General features: G+C 53.4%; 9 protein-coding genes across 9 annotated transcripts; 3 read left to right on the top strand and 6 right to left on the bottom strand.

Moving 5' to 3' along the window:
* Nucleotides 1-1,733: 1,733 nt before the first annotated feature.
* Nucleotides 1,734-2,237, bottom strand: POSPLADRAFT_1056112 (hypothetical protein; the record flags this gene model as incomplete). Its single annotated transcript, XM_024480737.1, has 5 exons — nucleotides 1,734-1,745; nucleotides 1,810-1,842; nucleotides 1,902-2,079; nucleotides 2,152-2,171; nucleotides 2,229-2,237. The coding sequence occupies 5 exons, from the start codon at nucleotides 2,235-2,237 to the stop codon at nucleotides 1,734-1,736; spliced, it is 252 nt and encodes an 83-aa protein (XP_024339540.1).
* Nucleotides 2,238-3,044: 807 nt separating this feature from the next.
* On the bottom strand, nucleotides 3,045-4,296 carry POSPLADRAFT_1056111 (hypothetical protein; the record flags this gene model as incomplete). Its single annotated transcript, XM_024480736.1, has 9 exons — nucleotides 3,045-3,070; nucleotides 3,132-3,186; nucleotides 3,237-3,340; nucleotides 3,394-3,409; nucleotides 3,471-3,479; nucleotides 3,536-3,940; nucleotides 3,999-4,098; nucleotides 4,159-4,177; nucleotides 4,248-4,296. 9 exons carry the CDS (start codon nucleotides 4,294-4,296, stop codon nucleotides 3,045-3,047), a joined length of 783 nt encoding a protein of 260 aa, XP_024339539.1.
* Nucleotides 4,297-4,817: 521 nt separating this feature from the next.
* On the bottom strand, nucleotides 4,818-9,942 carry POSPLADRAFT_1056110 (hypothetical protein; the record flags this gene model as incomplete). Its single annotated transcript, XM_024480735.1, has 10 exons — nucleotides 4,818-4,888; nucleotides 4,950-5,090; nucleotides 5,146-5,207; nucleotides 5,257-5,365; nucleotides 5,419-5,696; nucleotides 5,756-6,880; nucleotides 6,937-7,535; nucleotides 7,590-7,983; nucleotides 8,047-9,217; nucleotides 9,273-9,942. 10 exons carry the CDS (start codon nucleotides 9,940-9,942, stop codon nucleotides 4,818-4,820), a joined length of 4,620 nt encoding a protein of 1,539 aa, XP_024339538.1.
* A 767-nt stretch (nucleotides 9,943-10,709) lies between these two features.
* POSPLADRAFT_1046149 (hypothetical protein) lies at nucleotides 10,710-11,756 on the bottom strand (the record flags this gene model as incomplete). The annotated part of the gene is made up of 8 exons (XM_024478961.1): nucleotides 10,710-10,726; nucleotides 10,797-11,028; nucleotides 11,098-11,145; nucleotides 11,200-11,261; nucleotides 11,320-11,342; nucleotides 11,450-11,494; nucleotides 11,570-11,611; nucleotides 11,659-11,756. 8 exons carry the CDS (start codon nucleotides 11,754-11,756, stop codon nucleotides 10,710-10,712), a joined length of 567 nt encoding a protein of 188 aa, XP_024339537.1.
* A 220-nt stretch (nucleotides 11,757-11,976) lies between these two features.
* Nucleotides 11,977-12,678, top strand: POSPLADRAFT_1046148 (hypothetical protein; the record flags this gene model as incomplete). Its single annotated transcript, XM_024478960.1, has 6 exons — nucleotides 11,977-12,189; nucleotides 12,246-12,289; nucleotides 12,347-12,394; nucleotides 12,452-12,479; nucleotides 12,533-12,602; nucleotides 12,653-12,678. 6 exons carry the CDS (start codon nucleotides 11,977-11,979, stop codon nucleotides 12,676-12,678), a joined length of 429 nt encoding a protein of 142 aa, XP_024339536.1.
* Nucleotides 12,679-13,146: 468 nt separating this feature from the next.
* On the top strand, nucleotides 13,147-15,566 carry POSPLADRAFT_1046147 (hypothetical protein; the record flags this gene model as incomplete). The annotated part of the gene is made up of 10 exons (XM_024478959.1): nucleotides 13,147-13,290; nucleotides 13,342-13,485; nucleotides 13,537-13,809; nucleotides 14,132-14,147; nucleotides 14,324-14,411; nucleotides 14,470-14,493; nucleotides 14,555-15,115; nucleotides 15,242-15,279; nucleotides 15,327-15,462; nucleotides 15,491-15,566. The coding sequence occupies 10 exons, from the start codon at nucleotides 13,147-13,149 to the stop codon at nucleotides 15,564-15,566; spliced, it is 1,500 nt and encodes a 499-aa protein (XP_024339535.1).
* A 3,376-nt stretch (nucleotides 15,567-18,942) lies between these two features.
* On the bottom strand, nucleotides 18,943-19,828 carry POSPLADRAFT_1141460 (hypothetical protein; the record flags this gene model as incomplete). Its single annotated transcript, XM_024485304.1, has 4 exons — nucleotides 18,943-19,172; nucleotides 19,226-19,316; nucleotides 19,375-19,511; nucleotides 19,561-19,828. 4 exons carry the CDS (start codon nucleotides 19,826-19,828, stop codon nucleotides 18,943-18,945), a joined length of 726 nt encoding a protein of 241 aa, XP_024339534.1.
* Nucleotides 19,829-21,240: 1,412 nt separating this feature from the next.
* On the bottom strand, nucleotides 21,241-23,262 carry POSPLADRAFT_1046144 (hypothetical protein; the record flags this gene model as incomplete). The annotated part of the gene is made up of 6 exons (XM_024478958.1): nucleotides 21,241-21,571; nucleotides 21,920-22,134; nucleotides 22,190-22,442; nucleotides 22,566-22,603; nucleotides 22,657-22,915; nucleotides 22,988-23,262. The coding sequence occupies 6 exons, from the start codon at nucleotides 23,260-23,262 to the stop codon at nucleotides 21,241-21,243; spliced, it is 1,371 nt and encodes a 456-aa protein (XP_024339533.1).
* Nucleotides 23,263-24,399: 1,137 nt separating this feature from the next.
* Nucleotides 24,400-25,300, top strand: POSPLADRAFT_1046143 (hypothetical protein; the record flags this gene model as incomplete). The annotated part of the gene is made up of 7 exons (XM_024478957.1): nucleotides 24,400-24,503; nucleotides 24,560-24,640; nucleotides 24,694-24,718; nucleotides 24,758-24,808; nucleotides 24,871-24,958; nucleotides 25,092-25,260; nucleotides 25,291-25,300. 7 exons carry the CDS (start codon nucleotides 24,400-24,402, stop codon nucleotides 25,298-25,300), a joined length of 528 nt encoding a protein of 175 aa, XP_024339532.1.
* Between the last annotated feature and the right edge of the window lie 1,035 nt (nucleotides 25,301-26,335).

Raw genomic sequence — 26,335 nt, 5'->3', positions numbered from 1 at the left:
ACTTCCCATGCAAGAGGCCTGCGCCGTTCCTGGTTGTCTTGCCATCCCCGAGACAGGCTGTCTCGCCATGCGAGGTGAGTTGTGTCCACAATTCCAGTCGCTGACCCCGCGTGACACGGCGCACGTTTCTGCCCGCGATGCATGATGGCACTCTAAACGAGCGGGCGGCGACAGGGCGCACCCGATAGAACTCCGGACGTGGAGCATCAAAACGAACTGCTCCTCCCGCCAGGGGACGCCCGTCGGGCAACAAGACGGCAGAAGGCACGACCGTAGCATAAGATAATAACTCACGCACGTTTAGCCGCAACCGAAGAGTAGGTCGCTGTCAAATACCCATCCGAAAAGCAAAATGTAGAGTGCGGCGAAGTGATCGCTTGTTTACACAGCGATGACGCTGACGCAGAGCTGTAGCCAACGACCTGACGAACGCAGAGGTACATTAGCCTCGGAGGATGCTACACTTGATCAGAATTCCAATAACATGAAGCTGCAAGGCACAGTGTCTAGAGAACCTTGTTCTTCCATGACTGGCCGAAAGATCGGGACACCCGCGAGCCAGGTTGTGGCGAAAAGCCCGTCACCGGTACCGCGAGCAGAAAGCCGCTTGTCTTTCTGCGAATGTGCAGCAAATGGATATCCGGGCGCAGGTCCGGACGTATTGTGGCATCGATCAGCCTTATGCGGCCTCATCTCCACAATCGAGACCAGAACAACGCAGCGTGCGGCTGAGAAGCGCAACCGAAGACGCTCGTAATTACCAAAGGTATAGCTTCTCCCGGCAATATAGACGCGTCCTTGCATGTTCCGGGTCAAGGCCAGGCATTATATCGGAGCAGCTCTTCGAACTCCCGATGGCGGCAAACTACCACACACTCAAGACCGTCGCCTCCCGCCTTGCTCTTTGACCCTGCGGAAGGTAAGATAAAGGAGGAGCTTGGGGTTTCGATAGACGGCCAAGTGTCTGAGAGTTCGGCCGGGGCAAGAGCGGGACGTGACCGCATTATTTTGACAGCGATCCGTCCGATGACAACGGCATCCCACATAAACTGAAGGCTGACTGAAATTTGCTGTGTATGAAGGCCCGGCGAACGGTGATGACACTATAACGGTGAGGATGCTTGATGACGATGCTTCATTTATAGCACTGCGGCCGCAAATAGCCTGGCATAGCCACGAGCTCATTTCCACACGTCGAGAATCCTTCTACCGCGCGCAAGGTGGCCGAAGTCTGATGGGACAAGCTGCATTCGCGTAGTGGAGCTCCATGGTACCAGGGTTGGCAGTGCGAATGCCATAGGGCTGATTCGAGCGGGCTGCAATACCGTGGTCAAGAGATGTGTTGATCTCACAAGTGGTAACAGTTGGCGTCTTAATCGGAAGATCGTCTGCGCACGGAGGACAGCGAACTCGAAGTCCACACAGTGGCATGAATGAGGGAATCATGGACGCTGGTAATTACCTTGCTTCTAATCTAAACTTGGTACGTGAATGAATGGACATATTGGCGAGAGATATCAGAACGTACCTGTAACCGAGCGGGGATAGTCAATATATACATTGCTTCTCAACAAGCCGTATTCTTGTTGGTTGGCATCTCAATCTCTTCACAGTTGAGCCAGCTAGGATAGTGACCGTGTAACAATAATGACACGCACCGAGCTCACATACATAGACGCATGATGGCGCAACCTGGTTCCTCTCGATATTATGAAGCCATCTTTGAGTGCGAGTCACGCGAACTTCTAGGCGGGACGAAGGTGAGTACCGGATTCGTGCGAAGATGAATCGCGCTGTCGATCTCCGCACATCGCTCTCGTCGTTTCGAACGGGGTCACCATACTGTGGGTATGCACTAGAAGCACGTCAATGTGTGGCGTCGCGAGCCTCTACAGACATACCTCGAACAGATTCAAGACCGCAGCGCCAGACGGCTCACTTTGAGTGCCCAAGGTGGGGACGTGCATGATCTGCATTGACGGCGCGCGATCGACAAACAGGCCAATGTTCGCGGTCGCCACAAAAACTCCTCGAGGGATGTCATACTCAATGAAAACTCTTGGTCGTTGGCCATTGATACTGGACCTTAGTAACTGTACCGATTTTCGTAAGTCTGCAACTCAGCCGTAGTGGTACGACGACTATATATACCTGTACCGATTCTCGCAAGTCTACAGCTATACATCGAATCAGTACTGGTACGGGGGATCAGTACGAGACAGACATACCTCAGCCATAGTGGTACAGCGACTGAGGAGAGAAGTGGGGAGCGAGTGAGCGAGGTATAAGTAGGGAGTGTAGGTATCACGTGTAGCGAGACAGAGAAAAAGCTAAACTATCGGATTGACGTAGGGAGTGTGGATTTCGACCGCGGACGTCAAGCGTCCCGGTCGGGGAAGTCAAAATCCGACATGGACTTCTTCAGGAACAACGAGAAGAGAAGCAACTGTAAGACAAAGTATATATTGTCGATCAAATCAAGCCATACCTGGAGCTGTGAGTTCCTGCGGAACACAAAGCGCGGGAAATACTGGGGACCCTAGGAAATTCACAATCGGACTTTCTTTGTGGCTGTAAATCATAATAATCAACCTCTTGGCATTAGGGCAGAGTACCATGCGGTATAGTGGAGGACCTGCAAATACTAGCTATGAAGAACCGTGCACCACTGTTGTGGGGATTCAGATTTCTGCGTACCGTCCAAGACGTCCAAACGTCGTCTCGAAGAAGTCATGAACGCCGTCAAATGAAATGCTATCCGGATGTTTCATTCAGGACGGGTCTCTCCGATAGTCTCTCCCATATGAGCAGAGCTGGTATTTCATGCAGTCGGCAATTACTGTTTCGGGAGCCTGTGGTAGCACCAAACAGAGCCAAACAGAGACCGTACCGCTCGCGCATATTTACTATCCGTTCATTGCACTCACAAAAGACTCAAAACATTGCTTGCATGGTGCGACAAGGGAATACGATGCTATTACATCGATTGAACTCCAATACTCCTACACTTCCATGATCGCTGACATTGTTTGCGAGCCTCTCATTCACCACTTTTCGTGCGCAGGGCGCACTGCAAAGTAAGCGGGTAAGCATCAGGCACTCTGTCTTGGACGCCTCAACGAAGAACTTACAATCCAACTCCCATGTCAACGCAGAGCTATCCTGGTTGGCGAGATAAAGGTAGGACTGAGGAAGATGTGAGGAGAATGGTAACCATAGAAAACACAGTATATTACCTTGCCAATACTCTCCGGGTCCAGGCGGATGTTCGCGTCTTCCTTCCACGCCTTGCTTGCACTCGGGTCCGAACGGCGCGAGAGGGACAGGTCCGTCAAAATTCCTGGAAAGAGATGTGAATAGATGCGCAAACAGTGTATTCGGAGTAACACTGACCTCCGTCAATGATGGCCTCGATAACCGAAGCATCGTCAGAACTCAGTTCGCTACTTACACTATGAAGGAAGACTCACATGGGCGACCTATCGTCAATCCCAAAGTGTCAACTGAAGTTCACATGAGGCCGCTAGCCACTTACGTGAATGTTCTGCTTGCCGAACTCCTTGTTGAGGCTCTGGCTCAAGGCACGCAGCGCGAACTTGCCCGCAGCGAACGCGCTCGTTGTCACATTGCCCCTCCAGCTCGCCGTCGCGCCCGTGAACAGGAGCGTGCCCCGCTTGCCCAGCTGGTCGATCTCGTTCTCTTTGAAAGCGAGGAGCACCTGGCGCGAGAACGCGAATGGTGCTGTGATGTTCGTGTCCACGACCGTCTGCAGTTCCTGCTCCGTGACGTCGAGGAACCCCTTCCATACGCCTGCGCCCGCGTTCCACAGAGCGACACGGATTTCCGCTTTCTCGGGCGACGCCCATTTGTGCTGCTTGATGGTAGTGAAGACGCCGCTAACGGCTTCGTACGAGTATGAAGCAACGGGGAATGCAGCAGCCTGTCACGACCATAAGGGTAGCTTGGTTTGCATTGGCTAGTGTTTCGGCTGTGCTCACCTCTCCCCCGGATTGGTTGACTTCCGATGCGAGCTTGTTCAGATGGTCGGCGTTCCGGGCGATCAGTGCGACGCGGTATCCCGCTTTGGCGAATACGCGCCTAGGTTATGGGTATATTGTTCAGCTGTGGAAGATCGTCATCGGAGCGGAAATCACATACGCGGTAGCGGCACCAGTGCCTGTAGTAGTACGAAATCGCAATTATACATTTTAGTATAATCATCCTCGACGGAACATGGACGGTCTTACCTGAGCCATTCCCAATGCCTGCGACGACAATTACAGGTCGGGCGGACATGTTATCAAATGTTATAGTGGAGGAGTGAGTGTAGATGGAAGAAAGTTTGCCAGAAGGAATGGCGAGGCATTCTGTCTATTTATTTGCCTGTGAACGGGTGAAGACGCAAGACATCGTCATTGCTTTGAAGCTTGGTTCGGCGATTGGTCAGCTCGGTCAACTGGTGCGCCATCCTACCCGCGCTCCGACTCGGTCAGCAGGCCTCACTCGCCTTCCTACATGCCGATTCGTATTGCGACATCATGCAATGTAAGCCGCTGACCAAAGAAGACGGGCAGCCAAGTATGAATGATAAAGAATGCGTTGATGTACTGTACATGTGCAATGCAGTACAATGTCTACCGGAACGCGATCGCTATACAGGTGCAATTGCGGCAAAGATATACATATGCGAGTGAGAAGTCCGATGTCCATAACCGAACGGGTACATCTGAATACTATTCACGGAAGTGGCCTAGGTCAGGCAAGCTGGTAGCACAATGAGGAATCGCACGCACGTCTACGCATACAGAAGTATGACATCACAGCACACTGGGTAATTGCCTGCAATCGTGAGGGACGTTGGTGTCGTCAAGAGGTCGCGACCACTTGTCTACGAATTGTCACATTCAACATGAGGATGGGCAATAGTGCACCATAGAGAAGCTGCGCACCTGGACATGCTAGGAAGTAGTCATCCATAGCGCCCACAAACCTCTCCTGATACTCGTGCGGTGGCACAACTGTTACCTCTTTGCCAGCATTGAGGCCTTGTTTCGCCTTGTACTCAAGTGTCTTAGCGAAGGTATAGCTGCCTGAGGGCAAACATAAGCTCGCTGCACTGGCTGAAGAAAGGAGAACGGGTCATACCGATCGTGTCTACCAGACCACAAGCGATGTGTTTGCTCTCGTCGTTGATACCCAAAAGCAGACTACAAATATTGTTATCAAGCTGACTCTCATCGTGCGGGTGCGACGCACGAGTAGTCCATGATATTGCTACGAGCAAGGAAATCACAATCTGCTTTGATGGCTTCCTGAAAGACGACCTTGGAATGTGGACGCACGAGCGTCAACGCCCTCCTCTGGTCTTTCGGACAGGTTCGTCAAAATTTTCGATATTTCGAGGGACTAATGATATACCTTCAATCCATTCGCCATCAAAAAGTGTCTTCGATGTGGAATTCGATGCCTTCACTTTCCGGCCCTGAATACCCTTAAGATCGAACGTCTTATTGATCTTCTGGTTGTAGAACAAGTTCTCCATGACTAGCAAATCTGCCTTCGCTTGCGTTGCCCCTGTCTCGAGATTGCGGATCTCGACCGTGTAGAAGCCCAGCAACTTGGCGAGCACGGAGGGCTTGGCTGCGGTCGCGTCCATATAGCGGAAGTAAGATGGACCAAACTCAATGAGCACCTGGCTGCGAAAGAAGACAAATAAATGAGTCTGGCTCACGGTTTCGACATCGCGCGCACTTACAGATCTGCCACATTCCACGCGTTCACTAGCGTCTTGATGATAAACTGGTCGTCTGACGTCTTCCAGAAGTTCGACCGACTCTTGCCACCGTCGGCCGCCCAGTTCTCGCTCTTCGCTAAGCTCCGCAGGAAGACAGTCTCGATACCGCACCGGCGGCGCAGCGCGTCGAACTGCTTGGCGTAGTATACCGTACAGCTGAACTTCAGTCTCTTACCGATCGTCCAGTCATATTTGATGTGCGGCCGCTCGTCAATCGCAGGCGAGTCCGCCGACAGCAGCCCATGATGTGGCGCAGATGGTAGAGCGCGCGGGATCTCACCAGGCTTCAACATGTATCGCATAGCACTGGCTATGGTGCTGGTCAGCGTTACAGTGATCGAAGAAGGCGCGCCAACGCCAGGATCCACTGCAGGCTGAGAATGTATCTCTAAAGAATTGGTCAAGGAGTCGTTGCCATCCTTCGGGGGCGGTGGCGGTGGCGTAGCATCTTGGCTCCAGCTGCTGTCTGCCCCGGTGGTAACATCGCTGTCAGTCGAGATGATAGATGCGGTTTTTCCTCGGCGGATATGCGTCTCAACAAATCCGGAACTAGAGCTAGGAGCGTTCGAGCCGGAATGACGCCACGAGTCCGTCATGCTTGAATTTGCCTCCAGATCGTGAAGAATCTTGTCGGCGGTCTCTGGTCCCCCACTGAGCCGGCCGTCCGCTGCCTGCATGGATAGCTCAACCGCGGGTTTTGCCCTCGCGGACGGCGGCACTTCCTTCGTGGCTTTTGGATTGGGAGACCCAGAGGTGGCCAGCTTAGAGGGCGTTGGGGTGACGGATGCGTCGGAGCTTGGTTTATGTCGAAGGACCTCCCTGAAAGGCATCAGCGAGGTTAGCTCGCGAGGGTGTTCCTTCCGACTAATCACTGCAGAGTACGTTTCTGGCTCCTGCCACACCACGTTATCCTGGTCAGGATCTAGCTGGGCGGAGTTGCCTAGAAAGAGATGCCTGAACGAGGATCCTCTCGTGAAGTATGACGGCCGAGGCTCGAGTGGAGTGGGAGGAGGGGGCTGAGGGACAGACATTGGATGCGGACTGGGGCTCGACATCCCCGCCAACTCGCCCTGATAGTCCACCGAGCTGGAAAATAACCTTAGACTCACACACTTCGCCGCAAAAAAAACATTACGACCCACCTCAATGTGAAAGCAATGATGGATCCCCAATCGTCCTCCCTGACTATCACATTACCGCCCGGCACGGCGTGGCAGCCGGCCTTCCACCATTCGGGCTCCACAAGGGAAGGCATGCCAGACGCCTTGAACCCTTTCGGGAACTGCGACGAATGCTTGGCCTCCCATGCTGACAGTCGCTTGGACGCGCCTCGGGCGGCCGTCACGAACGAACGGCGGACATCGTTCAACGAAGCTGTCGGTGTTCGTGATAGCTCAGTGTACAGTGTCTGTTCTGCTCGTTGAAAGGCATGCCGCAGGCTGGAGAGCAGCGACATCGAATCAAGTTCGCAGGAACTGGATGACCTGGTGGAAAACACCGACTCGGAGGTGGTGACAGCAGTAAGGGTCGGCCTGCTGGTGGACGCAGCCGCGTCGTGAGTAGTGGGCGTAACAGTAGGTGCGGATGACGCTGACGATGCTGACGACGGAAGGCGCGACATAGAGGGCTTCGGGGTAGCAAGGCCTGCCTCATCGGAAACGTTATACGCGTCGTCTTCGGACGGCAGGCGAGGCAGCGTCTTCGTCCGTGTGCTCCCCTTATCACTGACGAAATTCGCTTCCTTTCAATCGTCAACTTGAGTTTACCTTTGGCCTGCAGGAACCAGACTACTCACAAGTTCGTCGATATGTTCAGAGAGCCCTTGCCACCAGCCCCTGATCTCCAGTCGCAACGACCGTCGGTCATCTTCTGTGAATACTAGTGGGACTCCCGCCGCGGCGGGTTGTGCGTCCTTCTCCGCAGCTTTTTCCGGTGCTCTCCGCCGTACAATCTGCAAGCGTGGGGCTCGCAGCTCGAAGATATCATCGACAGGGGACAGCGAAAATGTCACAACGCGTGACCTATACGCAAACTTGCGGTGTACATTGAACCGACTGCGCGGGACAGGCGTGTCTTCCGCGGACCAGGGGCGCGCGGGCAGCCGTGTGTGCTCGCACAGCGGCGGCGCGATCGTGTATATCACCGGCGAGTATATCAGCAACTCGAGATACTTTGCAAACGAGAACAGGCTGCCTCAACGCGAACGTGCATGAGTACCAGTCAGACACCGTCATGCGTGTACAAGCACTCACTAGGTTCCGTCATGCATGCGCTCCCTACGTGTCTGCCGTCCGCAGATCGCGCATTGCTCCCACATAATGATCCCGTCGTCGTCGCCCGCGCCTGACGAGGGCAAGCCTACAGTCGCGACGACGCGGATGCCTGCGTGGATCCACCTGCTGTCATGATCGCCGCGCATGAACGGGCAGCCCGGCTTGTCACACAACTCGTCGGCGCGCGCACATGCGTTCATGACCATCTCACCGAGTGTCTCGTCTGCCTCGCCATCCCGTTGGTAGTACCGAAAGGTAACGCACTTGCGCCGGGTCCCGCAAGAAGTCATCTGTATAGGCGCTATGGTGCTTGGCACTGACAATACCGAGCCAGATGGTGCCGCAGCCTGCGGTGCGACCAGCGGCGTAGGCACATGTGTCGAGAACAACACGGACAAGCCCTGATGACGCACAAACCCAGCCGTGCCCGTCATCCCTCTGCCCAACACGTCCTTGCCTTCCCATCCGAGGACGCTCGATAGGGCCGCCTTGTCATCGCCCGACAGCTTGCGCAGTGGATCCCGTTTCTCGCGCCCTGCAATACCGACAAGCACGTCCGGCAATGGCATAGCCATCCCTGGGCTCGTCGTCAGCAGGTCTTTCGAGCCTTCAAGTTGGCGTAGCGTCGCAGTGAAGGGGCGCTCGCGGGCCACCCCGTCACTGCCGTGTGCGTCGAGCGATATTCTACCCCCTTGCTGGCCCAATTCGTCTACAGACGTGCGCGGCTCGCCTTGTGAACGCGTCAACGGGAGCTCAGCCGAGCCTCGATGCACCAATGACGGCCCGACGCTGGCTGCACGGTGCAGCAGCGTCTCCGTCTTCTTCGAGAAGAAGTTCCACAGCCCGCCCGCCACCGCGCCCTCGCGCTTCTGTCCCTGCTTCTCGTCCTGCGTCGGGCCCCGGTCCAGACTGAACGACGGCACAAGCGGCAACGAGAGTTTCGGTTTGGTCGCCGGCCGGGGAAAGTGCAACTGGATGTGTGAGTTAGAGAGCAGGTGCTGCTCGAGCACGAGCGAGAGGTAGACGTAGAGACCAAGACGGAGGACTCTGCAGAGCGCATCGTGTTGTTCTGCATGAGTGACACCGCCAAAGTGAAAGGCGCCTCCAACGACCTGCACGGAAGAGTCATTGGAAGAGTCGTTCAGATGTGCTGTGTGACCCTGAGCGACCAGAGTCCGCCGATGGTACAAGTCGGAGCAGCTTACCGTCCCATTCGTCCAACCCATATAGCACCTGTTCAGACGCGTCTTCCCCGCTAGGGCCATTAATAGAGAATACGTTCGTCATGAATGTGCATTCCGCGACACGGCCGTCGATACTGCCGTCAAGACGTAGGTCCGCAGTCCCAAATGCATCGACCGTTAGGAGAAGGTGCTTCGCGGACGGCTTCGGAACAAGAGGCCGCAGATGCCCCCCGACAAGTGCACGCAGCTGGCCAAGCTTCACGTCGCGAGAGTCCTCGGAGTTGTCAAGACGAGGGGAACCGCGTTCGGACGAGGATAGTTTGGCCGCCTGCTCGCTGTCCCCAACGCCTTCCTTCGACTTGCCCTTTGTCCTTTCCCTTTCGCCTTCCTCTCTCCCCTTTTCCTCCCTCTCGCGTAACCGCTGCACACGCTCCTCGTGTCTTCGTCTCGACCTGAGGCTCCGAGCGCGTCTCAGTCCGGGCAACCACCCGCCGCGGGTAATGCTATCGCCCAGCTCCTGCAGCGCGTTATGCAGTGCGTCGGCCCATTGCTCGTGGTCCGTGGAGCTGCCTTGGTCGTCGAGGGCGCGCAGTATGAATCGCTGGAGATGCGCGCGACTCTCGATGGTCAAGTTCGTGGGACTGGGTCGTTGCGGGAGCTCCGGCAGGGGTTTGTCCTCATGGCTGGCCATCAAGCAGGGGGTTTGCGCGCAACGTGCGAGCTCGCCGCAGTGAGGTGTATGTAGGCAGAGGAGTCCGAAATGATACTGCGCCGGTGACGTGAGGTCTGCACGCCGACCATTCGGGCCGAATGAAAATGAAAATCACGAACTTGAATGTCGTGCAACCGCCCAGATCCTCGTCCCCGAACTTGAGCTTGAACGGCCGTGAGGTGCCGAGGGAGTACGAAATAAGTATGGCCGTAACGGGCTCGTCTCTCGTTTCTGCCAAAAGCCACACCGCTTGCCAGATAATTTTGGAGTTATGCTCATTGGAAAGCTCGGGTTGCACCCCTATTGTCGGCAGCCATTTGATGCGTACTACAACAAACTATAGAGAGAAGATCTTCAAAATGATTGGGCGAGGCGATGGCGAGCGGAAGGAAGCATGCCCGTATGGTGAGTTTGCAAAATGAAGTCACTATTAGTGGGTGGCGCAGATTTTAGCAAAGTCGCCTGCCCCATGACGATATAGCGGTTTGTACATGGTTGAAGACAAGCAGAGTATCAGAAGACCTTCGCGATTAGAGCCACTCAATGTAGTCTCCTGTGAGCAGAACAAAATACACTTCCTTCAGCCTACGCAGGCTCCGGATCACCATGTACTCAATGCCGAGATACGCGTGAATAGCACTTGTGGACGGGAGGCGGAATTGCACGTCTCAAGACATCACAGAACAACATGGCATCGAGTAATAGAGGGCAAAATACAGGTTGAATTAGTCCAGATTAGAGCAAGTTCACATCTCGCCACATTCTGAACAAATCATGTTCGAAAAGGTAAAATATCAGCAGTATATAACAATAGGGGAATGGAATGTCCTCACCAACTATCTTTACAGCAAGCTTGGGCCGGTTGTTTGGACCCGTAGGGACGTTCTCGATCTTGCGTAGTGTGAGCATACCATCTATCACCTTGCCGAACACCACATGTTTGCCGTCAAGGAAGTCGCACTTTGCTGTGGTGACGAAGAACTTCGGTGCAGGGTCAGCATGGAACGGGAGGTAGATGTCAACAAAACCCACCTGACAACCATTCGTGTTGGGCCCTGAGTTGGCCTAGTCCCAAGCAAAGTAGGCTTCAGACTCGAACTAGAGACGAGAAAATGGCCCAGGGGCCAGACTCACCATCGACAACAGGCCTGGCCCGGTGTGCTTCTCTTGAAAGTTCTCGTCCTTCGTGACAGACGTCAGTGAATACCTCTTAAGCGTCAGCACACGACAACGCACCGGAAACTTGTCGCCATAGATTGAGAAGGACCCTGTACCATCTCCCTTCATGAAGTCACCGCCTAATCCTCAGGTTCAATACCAAAACACACGCAAAAGGGATTTCAAACGAGAGTATACCTTGGCACATGAAGTTTGGAACACTACGGTATTCCAATCAAACACCACAATCGAACAGGAGCACTGTAGACTTACACTCTATGAGAACATGAATTAGCTCTCTATAGAGCCCCATGGTCTGCATACTCACCTGTGAAACGTCGCTCCCTTGTACCCTTGTGGCCGAGAGTTTACTCTGCGAATACCATTGCGTTCAGTTACCACTGATCTAAGACAGGTCGGACAAACCTCGCAAAGGAAGGCAAATCACCTGTACTCTCCGGTACACAACTGCCTAAAGTTCTCCGCTGTTCTGCACATACGTCAGAATTGGATCCATAGAACAGAAAACGAGCGTACTTGGGTACGATGTCGCTGAAAAGCTCCATCTTCAGACGGCCAGCAGGCGTCTCACCAATGTTGACGTCCATAAACACGATTGGCCGTTGAGAAGACATTGCGAGTTGTGAATATTCAGAGCAAGCCAGAAAATTCGAAGCAAGATCCTTGTGTTTGTCGAGTTTCACGAGAGCATCTAATGCAGCCGCCGAGGCAGTAGTTCAAAAATGGCAATTGGCTCAAACAGGGACAAACTCAGGACCTCATTGCGGGCTGGTCTTCAGACTTCACCTCAAGCCCTGTAATCGCTCTTTCTGCCACCTATAAATATCACAAGCAATGTCTTACTTCCTTCCCCACCTGCCCTCTGGATGGCACGTTGACGAGGCGATCAAATCTGAAGAGGATCGCGTCGTGGTGATCCGTTTCGGCCATGACTGGGACAGCCAGTGTATGACGATGGACGAGACGCTGTACTCTGTTGCAGAGAAAGTGCAAAATTTTGCTGTGATCTACCTTGTTGACATCACGGAGGTGCCGGACTTCAACAAGGTGCGTAATTCTGCGTTGTGGCTGTACTACAGTTTTCGACTTCAACCTCACCCCAGATGTACGAGTTGTACGACCCGTGCACGGTCATGTTCTTCTATCGGTGAGTTCTATGATGATTAGCCCTGCTGGCATCTCTTCCTAACACTGCGTATACCAGCAACAAGCATATTATGATTGATCTTGGTACTGGTAATAATAACAAAATGTATGTCCGTGTTCTACATTCTTCAACTTTGACTGACCTAATACCTACTGGTGTTAGAAATTGGGCGATGGATAATAAACAAGAGGTGAGCCCGAACATCATTTGATACGCTTGGCCAGCGACTGACGCTTGAACCAGTTAATTGACATCATTGAGACTGTATACCGTGGTGCGTCGAAGGGCCGCGGTCTCGTTGTTTCGCCCAAAGGTCCGTAGTGCCATATCGGTGTTCGCCATTCGTATTGACTGCTTGTATAGATTACTCCACCCGCTACAGGTATTAGAGGGTCATTGCTATTTCCATTTTCTTCTATCCCGGATTTTGCTGTTGCGCTCGGCGGTTGTACGACTCGTCATTACACTGTTCAAATACAATATGTTGAAGTGTACCTTGGTCTCATGCTCCCGATATAGCCGTGTACAATATTTGAGACATACGGAGATCCGTTCGCGATTCGGTGGATCAACTTGACGAGCACACCGTTTGCCCTTACCTTAAGGTGTTTGCTAGCACGGCTGTTGTTCATCACGCCTAAGTATATGCATCACCGAGTTGCTCGGGCTTACGCGCATATAGCATGGTGATGGCCCTTGTCTTCGCCGTTCTCGCCGATACGGGCTCCGCGTATCATCCTGCAATGACGCTGCGCGCTTTTATACCTGAATACTGACGACGGTTGTCCACGGAATCTGGTCTCCTCTCGACCTCCATCGCGAACCGTCGAATATCACCGACGAGCTAGCCCTTCGACATGGCTGACCCCGTCGCTGCGAAATCCGGTTTCCTTTGCATGTACATGTCGAACCATCCGGACACCTTGGTGGGATATGTAAAACACCATGGGAACGTCAAGGAGAGCGTAGAGAGCGCACAGATGACTGTCATTGACACGAAAGTACGTTCTTTCTGTGTCGATGCGGGCTAGAATGACATGTGTGTCTTGTAGGGAATGACGCTGTCGTACAAAGTTAAGGGCGGAGGAGCAGGGAAGCAGGTTCGCGTCCCGTTCGACCCTCCGTTGGCTGGCTACGAAGAAGTAAAGCCACGCCTCCTGAGCATGAAGGTGGACGCCGAAGAGGCCCTCGGCATGGTACGTTGCACGAGTCGTGTATTTCACTATGCATTAACTGTCCCGCTGCAGGCACGCGCACCCCAGGTCACCACTATCCGTCTACCGTCTCTGGGATTACTCACAGGAGGGCTGATGCTCCTGCTGTTTTACGTGACATGGGCACCTAGCCCGTCCTCGCTGCACTACCGTTCAGACCTCTTCTGGCCCGCTCATGCGATACGCACGGCCCTACCGCCGTGGGCCGTCGCCGCGTCGTGGTGGATCATGCTGCCTGCGCACTCCTTGGAGGCGTTGTACACCTTCACCCTTTGCAGGAAGTATCGCACGCCATTCGGTATCGGGGTAGGTCCTCGACTGATCGCCTGGTACGACATGCTCATCGGATGCTTTGGGTAGCTGTTTTACACACTGGGTGCTCTTACGTTGGGATTTCCCATTCTTGGAGAGCTCCGCCATCAGGCCCAGGCTGCTCGCATTGAGAGTATCATGAAGGGGGAATGATCAATGTAGGTGCCGTCTGATTCTGCCCATTCCCTAAACTTGGGGATATGTCATTTCTGAGCAAATGGTAATGTGCCCTGTTTGCGAATATGTGTGTATCCCTGAGAACGAGTAGAATGACTTGATGAGCTAGAGTGTACGTCGGTGTCTTTCGTCCATCCAGTTGCAAATACCTGGGTGTGAGAACCTTTAATTTATCCCATCAGTTCTGATCGATTTAATGTTCGACGTTGATCGTCGGTCGATCACGAGGAGTTTACATTCGTCCATCAACAGCGGTTGATTGCCAGCGCACGGTGGCTTCGTTAAATATCTAGCATACGTGACGCGCTTACCTATACACCGGCTCCAGCAGACTTGCGGCGGAACTCTCACAATATGGATCTTAGTGATCCAAATTTCCTACGCACTCTGGCAGCCTGGGCAGACACTGGGCAGGGCAGGTACGTCCTGATGACGTCTAGTCCATTGCGCAGTTTTGAATGTCATCTTTTCTCCCAGGTCTTTGTCGGAACTGCTTAACAGGTCGGTTGAACCAGAGTCTAAGTTTAATCATTCGAAATCGTTTGCTCAATCGCGTCCCTAGCAATGATCCACTCCAAGGTCCCGAGTCACAGAGACTGAGGTCGTATTTTACCTCAAATTGGATGGAGCCCGACCGTGACCTCGACGAGTATGGTCGCAGAATCATGATGGGTGATCTTGCTAGCGTTCAAGACGACTTTGCCCGCCGAGAGTCGCAGCACATGGCAGAGGCCGACACGACGGAGGCCGCTCGAGCAGATGCAGCGCAGGAGCTATACAGCCTTCGCTGGGGCCCTACGCGGGTGCCCATATTCAACCTGATCCTCCTCTGCACCTTAATTGAGCCCCGCTCGCGGGCCGGGCACCTGGCTATCGCACGCTGGCTCATCGCGGACGCCAAGGTGCCCGTGGACGGCACCGATCTGTCTGGGTCACAAGCGATCTACCACACCATCTCAACAAAGCCGACATTCGACCCAGAGTACGGGCAGCTGCTATACGACGCGGGGGCGAACGTGAACCACCGCAACCGGTACGGCGGCACTGCGGCCCACGAGATGGCGCTCATCTGGGACTACACGAAGAAGGAGCCTGCGCAGCGCGCGGCGGACGGGCTCGCATGGTTCTTTGCACACGGTGGGAACATTGACATCAAGGACAACGACGGGCAGACCGTGCGGACTTGCGTCGATGCTACGCGCGCCAGGGGTCTGCGCAGGGCGCTCCCGACATGGTATGTGGTTGACAGGGAGGATGAACGGAGGAAGCGACTTGGGATGAAGATTTGTGCGTTCTGCGGGAGGGTCCCTGAGGGCGACAAGTCGCTACCGCAGTGCTCGCGATGCAGGAAGGCGTCGTACTGCGCAGCTCCGAGAGCATGCCAGAAGGCCGACTGGCCAAAGCACAAACAGACGTGCAATCATTTGAAGCCATCGACCGCAGGGATGACCTATCTGGGCGTGAAGCTTGGTGCGTGATGGTGTTCTGGATATTACAGCACCTTGGGTCGTACAACCATACAAAAGTGCATTGCATTCCGAGCAACTGTCTTCTTCTCGGCATTGAATGCCTAAAGGTCTGCGTAATGGGAGGGCGTTACGTACACGGTACAGGCCACTCAGTAACATGCACCTCAAGCAATTCATATGCATCATGAGATACATCGTCAGTTCGTTCGCCTTGGAAGAGCCTGCCACCCTTTCTTGAGCCCCATGCGCTCGATGAGACTTGCGGGCATGCAATATACAGGATCGAGGTCATTAAGACCCGGGTAGCCGAGCAGAGACAATCCTGTCGTTAAACATATATTGAGCCTGCTGCCGACGCAGCTAGAAAACGACGCAAACCCGCGACCCCGAACTGGTGAGGTTCAGTCACCCTACCGTGTAACTGGAAACAGCAAACACACCTGGGCGGACAGCTGAGTGATACACTTGCCACGGGTCAAGACTAACACTGACTGGTGTCAGATGTCAGAGATGTTTACGCTGGCGGTACGCACAAGACGCATATTTTTGCAGATACGCTAATTATGGATATTTGATAAGTATGACCAGCGGCAAACACCTCGCCCATTTTGAACGTAAGTCATGACACCGGAAGCAAAGCATATTGAAATCGAGTGACATCCCGTTCAGGATGCTGATTCCGACAGGAATTACCATCTTGTCATGGTACCGAAACCGAGAGCCAATCTCCTAAGAGCATGGCAAGCCAGGCGCGCTGCGATTTGTCCCTGACCTATTTTCGACGCCGTCGCGTTTGGCCTCATGATACTCTTCACAGTTGGTCTTATCCACCGTATCCACTGCAACAAGAACTGCGACCAAAACAGTCTAGACTGCATCTCTGTTCGCGGAGGTAGCTGATCATCTTCGTGTCCCCCGCTGACTTAGTAACGGATGATGCATGCAGAGTGTATTCGACCATGGCACTGTCCACTTACCAGAACTCAAACGAAAGCAACCACGATTTTGTGTCTGGCCAATCGTCCAGGACTCCTGTAGCAGCAGGCTACCACCGCAATGCTATGCTTCCTCATCGTCAGGATCATGCCGCTGGGAGTGACTGAAGTTGACTTAACTTTTCAATACGTTTGGTAGCGAAGGATACTGTGATTCTCCTGTTGAGGCGTGCGGTCAGGAACGAGCTCGCAGGCTTGGGTGCGATAGTCGCCGGGCCCCTCGTAGTATAAATAGATCACTCGCGATGTACATACTGCACGCAATTTACACCCGTGGACAAACATCTCCCATACATTGCCGTAATAGGACGTATGTTCCATAAGCTTGAGTTCAAGTATGATGACGATTCCGATTCCTGCTTTTCTCAGTCACTCGCAGCCGCGAAAGTAGACTCAGAGGGATCCTGTTGCCAGAAGTACAGTCGAGACTCGATACAGGGTAGTAGATCACATGACCGCGTATGGCACATACACCAGGCCATTCGGAACCCATCTCCCCGTATCCGCACCCGTGGCACCACCGCGAAAAGTGGTCTCGTACCCATCCCCCCGTATCCGCACCCCACCACCGCGAAAAGGGGGTCTGGGGCAGTTCAGTCCCCCCTTCCGTTTAGCGCCCACGTAGCGCCCATGTAATGGTCACAGATTTTGATATCGCATCATTCCGTTGATTCACCTAGCCTTTTTAGGTAACTACTCCTAGCAACTTTCGGGCGCGCAGCGATGTCTTAAATTCAAGCCTCCTGTTCACTTGGGTGCGTACACGAGGCATAATATAAACACTCCGAGTGGCCGGCAATGCGCATTGGTCAGCGCCTGTCAGATTCATTGCGGCGGCGCGACAGCGGTGCGTTTAGAAGCCTTCCTCCGACGCGTCTTCTCGTGGTTCTACGCGTTCTTGCCCGTGTCTGCTCTGCAAATTGCGCCAGCGAAGAGGCTACGTGATGGTGCGTGCAGGATGTGTATTTCCTCATTCGTCCTTTTTCTGTAGAGCTTTGTCAGGGACACATCTTGTCATGCACACCGAGCCTGAGAGGGAGCACAAGCGACGACATCCTAGACGCTCAGCTGCTCCGCTCTTCCTTTGGCTGCGGGTGCGAAAACACGTCGTCCACCCATCCACATAATCTGCTCTCGGAGACTCACCGGAGACGGTATATCTGACTTCTCGTTCTGCCCGCTATCCGCCGTCCGCCGCCCGCCGTCATCGCCGCACGAGGAATCGAGCTGCGGCGCCGGTGCCGTGCAGAGGCTTGCTCTGGGTCGCGCACGAAGCCTGCCCAGTCCCGCGCAGGCTGCGCGAATCCCCGCCACCCCGAGTCCGCACGGTTCTCCCGCTCGGCCGACACTCGTACTCCGCACTGAGTACCGATCGATGATCCTGCGATCTGGACGAGTTGAGTCGCCGGTGCGTGCAGAGAGTTCTCGAGAAGAGTGTGCGATGCATTGATATTTGATGCCCGGTGGGCGCGTCTGTGGTATACTTGGTTACGCCGAAACGATGGCTATACGCTGCATCTGACGTCCTCTGCGCTGGGATTTGAGCCAACTCCGGGTCGCCCGGGTTAGAGCTCGTAATGGGCTGCACACAATGTCTTCCTGTAGCTAGCGGTGTTGGTGGTGTCATACTGGGCGAGGGCAATTGCCCTAGCGCTGTTGCACGATTATCCACATATTGTTCTCCTCCAGCTAGTTCTAACTAATAGCACCATGCTACACACCACCGTAATATTGTTCCCATATTTTAGCCGGCGGCGCGAGATGCTCATGACGCGCTGCCGGCGCTGCAATAAATGTCAGATGGTTTTATGAAACTCTCGAATTTGCCGCCACCGCGACTTCCAAATGGTAGCATGCCTTCGCGGTCGATCCTCAAATGCTTCTCATGCCTCGTCTGGAGGGGCCACAACGTAGTCTATTTGATCCCCGGTACAGGACAGGATCGCAGACCGTGGCCGACGCCGGCACCCCCGGTGGATATTCTGGCGCTGGATCTGCCTGCCGTCGCATTCGCCCTCGGATACGTCCCCCCGGCGCGTAGATGTCTCTGATAGAGACCGAGAAACAATCTCACGTGAGGTCTAGAGATGGGGGCAGATTCCACGGCGCGGGTTATGGGTTGTGTGGTCTATCTAGGAGATAGTTTTATGTTTTCACTCCGCTTCTTCCAGAGCATAGTCCATATTGGCTGCAATTCGCTCCTTTCGTCGATGTCACAAACACGACTGAGCTTGGCGCTCGAGTGATAGCACTTCGCGCACTGCACAGTGTAAATGCATACTTGTGTCTCACCATTGGGCTATTCTCTCGCATTGATGGCGATCACAGCAGCACGGTGAGCTTGTCGTATGTTGTCCGAGATTGCACCTCGCTCATTATTTCAAACAACATAGCGCTGTGCCATCTCTGTCGGTCGGTCTCTTCACTTGGCATCATTACTGTTCCGGCTGCTGATCTACTCGTGGTTCAAGTTTGTATGGTGTGGTCTACGGCGCCTCTACGAGATCGTCCTCGTTCCCGAAGCGCAGCATGCGATCAAACGGAACATGCAGCTCGTGCTCGTTGCTCCATTCGACGACCTTGTCGACGTTCCTGCACTTGTGCCAGGTGTTGAAGTCGGGATAGGGGTGGCGGTAGCCCTCGACCCAGTCGTAGGTCACGAGTCCGACGTCCGCGGTGCAAAGGACGACCTGCCGCAGCATCTCGATGCAGTGATCTGTCAGTGTGCGTCAGCATCCCGCCGCCCCGCTCGTGAAGACGGTGCGCTACCTAGGTGGGTCCGATAAGCCTCGGGGCCGGCCAGGATCGACACGTCGTCCGCCGCGTAATGCTCGTAGTAAGTCCGCTTCCGCAGCATGTTCTGCAGTGCGTGTCTCAGTCGCGCTGAACGGGGTTGCAGGACCATGCCGGACTTATACGAGACAGTGCAGCTGATGGGTCACCTCGAGCGTCGCCATGTAGCCCCCGCCGTCTTCGTCGAGGAATTTGACGAGCGAAGGCCGCTCTTTCTTGCCTATCTTGCGCAAGATGTCCCCGGTGATCCTGAACGGCCTCACTGCGGGCGCTCAGGGCGGAAGGCACACTGACGCGGGGGAAAGCCTCACTGTTTGCTGCGATCCTCTTCCAGGCGGCATCGAGCTCCGGGCTGGGGGTGCCGCGAAACTCGGAGGGCCATGTGAGGGTACCGTTGAACCTGACGTTGTGGTATTCCACGGCGTCTATCGCAGGAGCTGTGGTGTACTGTGACCATCTCCCTGGATGACATGCAATGCAAAGGCTTACAGTACACTGACAGCTTCTTCGCACATCGGGTGTCGTTGAGCCGGACCGACAGCAGGAACAGCGAGACCGAGACGAAAATAAGGACGCCATGGGCTATCCATGGGATCGCTCGACGGAAAGTTTGCCAGTCTGGGGTGAGTCTTGTAGACGTGGAAGACCTGTCTTTGAGGAGCAGGTCGTCGGTCGACCCGTCCACGTCATGCCCAGCTGGCGAGTACTCAAAGCGAAGGTCTGACATGGCAAGAGAGTCGGTCGTGGCTCGCTCCGCGTCAGTCGTTTTGTCCAGAGTGCCCACGGTGAGCACAATCAGCGTATGACACACTTCACATCTGATGCCCGAGGATTACAGAACAAGTGTGCGCTTGCAGCGGGCCAGACGTACGGAACCTCTCGCAGCAGATACCGGGAACGATGCAAATGCAGGCAGACGGGATCCTTTGGCGCAACTTTAACCCACGCGCCGGAGCCTCAGATATCGCAGCGTTCTCTTCCCCGAAGATCATACGATTGGGCTCAGTTCTCAATTTTTTTGTTCAATACTGCAGCTCTACGAGATTCTTTCTAGACGGGCGCCGCAAGTTGAGAGAACAGATGCCGCCTGACTGTCAGCCACCACAAAAGCATTTGTGGCCGCATGCGGCCAACTTCGGCGATCCACGCAGATTCCGCACGTATTTCAGCGAATCAGGTGTGGAGTACCACCATCAATTCTGCCAGCGCCCGCTGGCGACTTGACGGTAGATCTTCCGCCGTCTCCTGAAGGAGATCGAGCCCACTCACATCAGAAGGCGCCCGTGCAAAGCCTTGTCCAATGGATATACAGTACGGGATCGCGAAACGGAGGCGTTCAATGGTGAAATCGCAGGTGTTCCGCGCGGGATCCTTCCCGTTCAATATCGAAATTTGGTATGTCGAATCAACCCCTCGTTTTCCAGCTGATACTTGGAAACGTGAAAATGAGCCTAACACAGGTGACGATAGCAGCGCACGATGCTGCCCTTACACAGCGAACATACTCAGTGTGCTTGAAGATGATTGCTGCATGTTGAGGAAATGCTTCTCACCAAAGAAAGTGGTAGTGAGATCGGGCACGGTTCCAGGTCTGCTGCCCCTGGGGATCGTCCGCCCATCCCTTAATTTGAAGTGAAAATACAAAATATTCGCCAGTTGGACTTGTGTTGCGTAACGCTCGAACAACGTCCGACGAACCGGGGTTATTTGTCTGTAAACATGCGCCGACTCGATAGGACAAATGCCCCATGCACGTAGCATATTTGTCAGTGTTTCGGTCTACTTCTCGAACATATATAAGGCCCACAGGAACCACACTGCTGGTCACAGTGACTCGCCGACCGAGCTTGCTCTACAGAAAGCCCTTGTCACTCAGCATGCAGTTCAAAGTCCTGGCCGCGATCGCTGCTCTGCTTCCCCTCATCGCTTTGGAGGCGATAGCTCTCCCTGCTCCCGGAAGCGGTCAGTACCAATATACTTGCACCTAGGCTTCATGCTGAACCATAGCCTGCTCGGCAGAGAATCGTGCAAACGTCGGGGAAGTCGAGCGTCGTGCCGAGGACGTCTCGGCTGGTGCGCTTGACACAGCGTACTGGCGCCGCGACGAAGATGTGTCGGCCGGCGCTCTCGACACGGCTTATTGGCGTCGCGATGAGGAAGTTTCCGCTGGTGCGCTCGACACAGCGTACTGGCGTCGCGGGGAAGAAGTATCTGCTGGCGCGCTCGATACAGCATACTGGCGTCGCACCGAGGCTGCTGAAGTCGTTGCTGCCTAAGAGCGTCGTGGTACGTCCAAGGCTGGGTAACCTGGCTCTATGCTGACTATTGGAATGAAGATATCTCATCATAAGGCATTCATGAATCTCTAGCCAGCTTCAGTATTCGTCGATGTAATTTCAAGGCGACGTGGGCTGTAGAACTCACTGTTGTAAATTTGTTCATGTCGCGGATGGCGCAGTCGACGTACGATATCTGGTAGATGTTCGCTTCCGTGAATGTTTTGATCGCACGCGGGAGCAAGCAATGGAGCGTAGAATGAGTGACAGAACCAAAAGCATGTCCAGACACGGTAGCGATGGGGTATCGGTAGTATTCAAAGCATCGAGCTGTGTCACCAATGACACCTACGTGGGAGGGATAGGCACTGGGGGACATCGTTTCACAACGTACTTCGCCGTCCTAAACAAATGTCCGAGACCGAAGAGAAAACGGATGACGGGTGGTTCATCTCTCTCTACGAGACGACCACGAAGGATTCGAGAGGACAACTTAGACGTGGCCTCAATAAATCGAGAGGAAACTTCCTCGATAGGCGGGCGTTTCTGAGGATCGTTCTGCACCATATCTGCAATGAGCGCATCCATGAAACGGAAATTTTCGTAGCGCTATAGCACCTCCGGTCAATGCAGATGGAATGACAGAACCGGACTTTCAACGTACCATCGTGAACGCCATTCGGATAAGGTTCCCGAGGTAGTATATATCTGTTGGGAATGGGTCTACAGCTTCGTCGTAACCCTCGCCTTGAAACTCGGGCACGCTCTTGTCCCCTCCCAGGATAGGTAGTTTGCGAGGCGGGTACTCGTCGGGGCTGTACTTGCGCGATAGACCGAAGTCCACATAGTAGTATTTTGTCGGACGCTCTGTACGGGAATAATGTCTAGCCGTACCGGTGAAATCTCGGTTCATATCCCTACAACGAGGATGATACATCTTCGGGTACATCGCTCTGGGATCAAGCATAACGTTCGGCAACATTATGCCCCTTGAACCGCGTCAGGGACGTCCTACAATGCATTACCGAGTGAGGGCATACCGATGGGCGACGTGATGTACGTGCATGAATTTCAAGCCCTAGACAAGTAAGATGTTCAATTCAGGCGGATGTGCGTCAGTAGCACACGTACGTTAACGAGCTGCCGTATGAGCCCCACTACTCCCCCGACGGTTCCGAACTCGGGGTCGTTACATTTCCTGAGCAAAGGCATGACCAGAATGACTATATCCTCTTCAAGAGGGTCCTTGAGAACATCGTATAGCGGTACGCAGGGATTGTCCGGGTCAGATCTCAGCTCGTTGGAACAAAGATATGACCCAATATCGGCCTCATGGGGGTGGACAGCAGTAGAGACTTTCTTGAGCGATACCATAGCACCGTCCGATATCCTAGTCGCGTCTAAAATGTACGGATGCTGTTCTGCGTTAGTACCTGCCGTGATAAAAGATTTATCAACGTACTTGCGACATAAACCCATCCTCGCAATCGGAGAAATGTTTCTTGGTGCCCAGCCAGGAGGGGACCCAATCAGGTTTATATCGAGGTCGAAGCATGTAGCCACATTCCTGCAACCATAACTGGTGATCACGCCAGTAGAATTCCGCAATTCCAAGGCCGCCTTCTGTATGAGGGAGAGTGGTTGTCGGTGTTGGAACAACGGTGCGAACAGCGCGGGGCGCGTTTGTCCACGGGCGTAGCGATGCCCGTAAGGGACAATCGCGTGCGGTATGTACATCGCGCGGGGTCGTTTTATACTACGATAGGGGCCTCCGGCCCCCGGCTACTCGCGCGCCCGAGCTTTTGAACTCGTTCCTGACCACGCGGGGCTGCGCGTTTCAACAGTCGGTAGGCTTTGAATATTGCTCGTCATCGAGAGGCATACGCTAGTAGGTACGTTCAAAATTGCCGCTTAAATCTCGCTGGAAAACAAGCGGCATTTAAGCGTCCAAAAGCAGCGAGCAGAATCTGAGCTCCCCTCCTTGAACAGCGACAAATAAGCGACTGCTTGGCGCAAGCGCTCGCGGATTCTGGCTTACAGCCATGTCACATGATTCGCCAACCTGATAGGCTGGTCAGCCCTTCGCGAACCGAAAACGTGATCAAATCACGGCTGCATCACGCTTAGTCATCTGTGACACTTTCAGCGACCTTTCAGCGACCTTCAGCCACATTTGGGCGCTCAAAAGCAGCGAAAAGTCGCTTGTTTTCCAGCGAGATTTAAGCAGCAATTTTGAATGTAGCTAGTATTCGGCGTATCGTGAAGAGGTGGTATACAGGTGTTGGGTGAGGGCTGGGGGGCGCATGCCCGCATGCAGGCGCCAGGGTCCCAGTGATGTCTGCATCATTTGCGGACAATGAACATAACCACTACCGCATTGCAGCCTCATGCATAGCCACACCTTCCAAGCATGCATATCTAGCATGATCTGATGTCATTGACTCAGCACAGAGCAGTTTCAATGATGCCTGCAGCGCAAGCAGATCTCTAAGTGTTTCAAGACACATCTTTGCGCTCTACATGACAAGAATGCATCCTGGCCGTATCAAATTGACCAGTTCACGAAAGCCATCCTTGTTCATGTACTAGGCGATGGATACACCATGTTGGCTATGCGTTATTTGGCAACCCATGCTTCCGCCACACGGATGGGCCAATGCAGTGATGATCTCCAAGTCAAGGACACATGTTGTGTCATTACATCCAGACCTGAACATTCCTATGCCCTGCCTGCCTTCCTACTTTAAATGATCATCTGTCAAATCCTGTCCATTGTCCACTGCATGATATAGTCCATACCTGGCCCCACATCAACCAGAACCCATCCTATCGACCTCCCTACCTTTGCCTGTTACAAATATCTTCGGGTTCGACATGCCATCAACCACAGAGACCATTTTGAAGATCTTAGATGCTTCTGCTAATGTTGTCACGATTACTACACCAGCCCTTGTACCGGCCAGCAAGCTGGATGTTAAGTACTTCACCACCCTCGCACTGTGCAACCAGCTTAAGCAGGGGGACAAGGCTCAAGCGGCAACTCTAAAACCCTGGAAGAAACAGCTGAAATCATGGATTGGCACACTCACGATATGTTGCAGGAGTATTATGATTGGTATGATCAAACTTGGCAAAGACAGATCAATGGTGCTAATCCTCATCTGACAGTGTCCAGTCCTCCAGGACAGATCTAGTCAAATTGGGACGGATGCAGGCTCTCATGTGACGCAAGAAGTTCTGTGCCTATGCCAAAGAGGCCGCAGAGCTAAACGAAAGCACCATAGTATGTCCATGTGATCCTATTCCTAGACATATATTTTCCTTACTCTCCAAACCCCTGTTCAGACCTCCTCACAAGAGGCTCGGAGTAAGCATCTGTGGACAAGAAAGAGAACACTGGATGGACCGTCGCTGGATGCTGCTATCAACCATTGTGAATTCTTTCTTTTGCTTTCTTGCCTGCTTTCTCACAGTATCTTCATGATCAGTGAGGGATACTGCGGAGTATGTCGACGGTATGGGATTGTCTGTCCGACCTCTCACTTGCGTTTACTTACGTTCTTTAGATGATAACACTTCCTCTATGGATATTACATCCATAGAAGAAAACCCCTTTCACGAGACAGCATCAGTCATTGTACCTGACTATGTGTTTGATCTGGTATCTGAGTCCAGCGTGGCCGATTCCGAGAGTGCTTACTTTGAGCCCGGAGACATTGGCTATCATGACAGTTTGTCCCTTTGCGCACTCAAACCGTCTGCAAGACTTCAGTGATGCTTCATTGCATTGGTCAGGTTGATGTGAGTAGTATGGGCTGCCATGTGGACATGTCACGACTCAACACTCATTTGTTTTTCAAAAGACCATCCGTTGATAGCGCCCATGTGGAACCACATGGGCCAGAAAATGGTAAGCACAAGTGCACTCATTTTGCAGTGTACTCCTGTTCCACATCCTTATGTTCAATTTCTGGCAGGTACAAGACAAGAATAAACAGAAAGCTAGTATTTTATTAAGCATTTACCCACCAAGAATGTAAGGATGTAGCAGTCTTGACCAATTGGCGGCCATTGTACATACTAACAGAATATTACTTAGTATCAACGGCCTCTCGTAGATACAAGTTCATTTGTATCATGAGGTGCTATCCATTTCCCGCTCGTCCCTGCCAAGATTTTTAAACAATATATGCCATCATACAGGCACTCTATGGATATCAGATTACTTACCGGCTTGTTCTTTTAAAATGGCGCCTGTGCTCTCTGTACCCTACTAGTCAATGCCAGTATCGGCACCTCTTGTTCAACTCGCTTGCCTCTTCACTCCCGACAAGCTTGATGTCCGGTATCCTCTTGTACATGCATGACTTGATGGCTCGTTATGGATAGAACATGGGTACAGTCATCTAGTGCTAGCTCAGTGCCCAAGCACCTGTCTATATATGTCATGAGTTGACACGGCGTCTAGCCGTTTTTTAATTTTTCCTTTTTGCAGGCTCGAACCCGCGACCTCTGTACTATATGCCTGAAACGGACATTTCCTTATCTACTGTACGATCAGATTAGATGGGCGGCAGTGCACGGCACAGCTCAGGCTCCACTGACACAGCCGCTCTGACTCACCGGCCCCCGGGGCCGCGTCAGCATGCTGCGCACGGACCAGCTGCGCACGGACCAATGCGCACCGCCTGCCCTTATCTTCCCCTGTATATAAGCCGGCCTCTGCTGCCCTAGGGGCCTCAGTTTTGACCTCTTGTCCCTAGGTCAGTAAGCTCCCTTTGTATCTTTTCCCTACTTCACTAACTAAATA

This window comes from Postia placenta, assembly GCF_002117355.1.
Source record: "Postia placenta MAD-698-R-SB12 unplaced genomic scaffold POSPLAscaffold_6, whole genome shotgun sequence".
NCBI lineage: Eukaryota > Fungi > Basidiomycota > Agaricomycetes > Polyporales > Adustoporiaceae > Rhodonia > Rhodonia placenta.
This window is presented reverse-complemented; position numbering and strand designations above follow the sequence as displayed.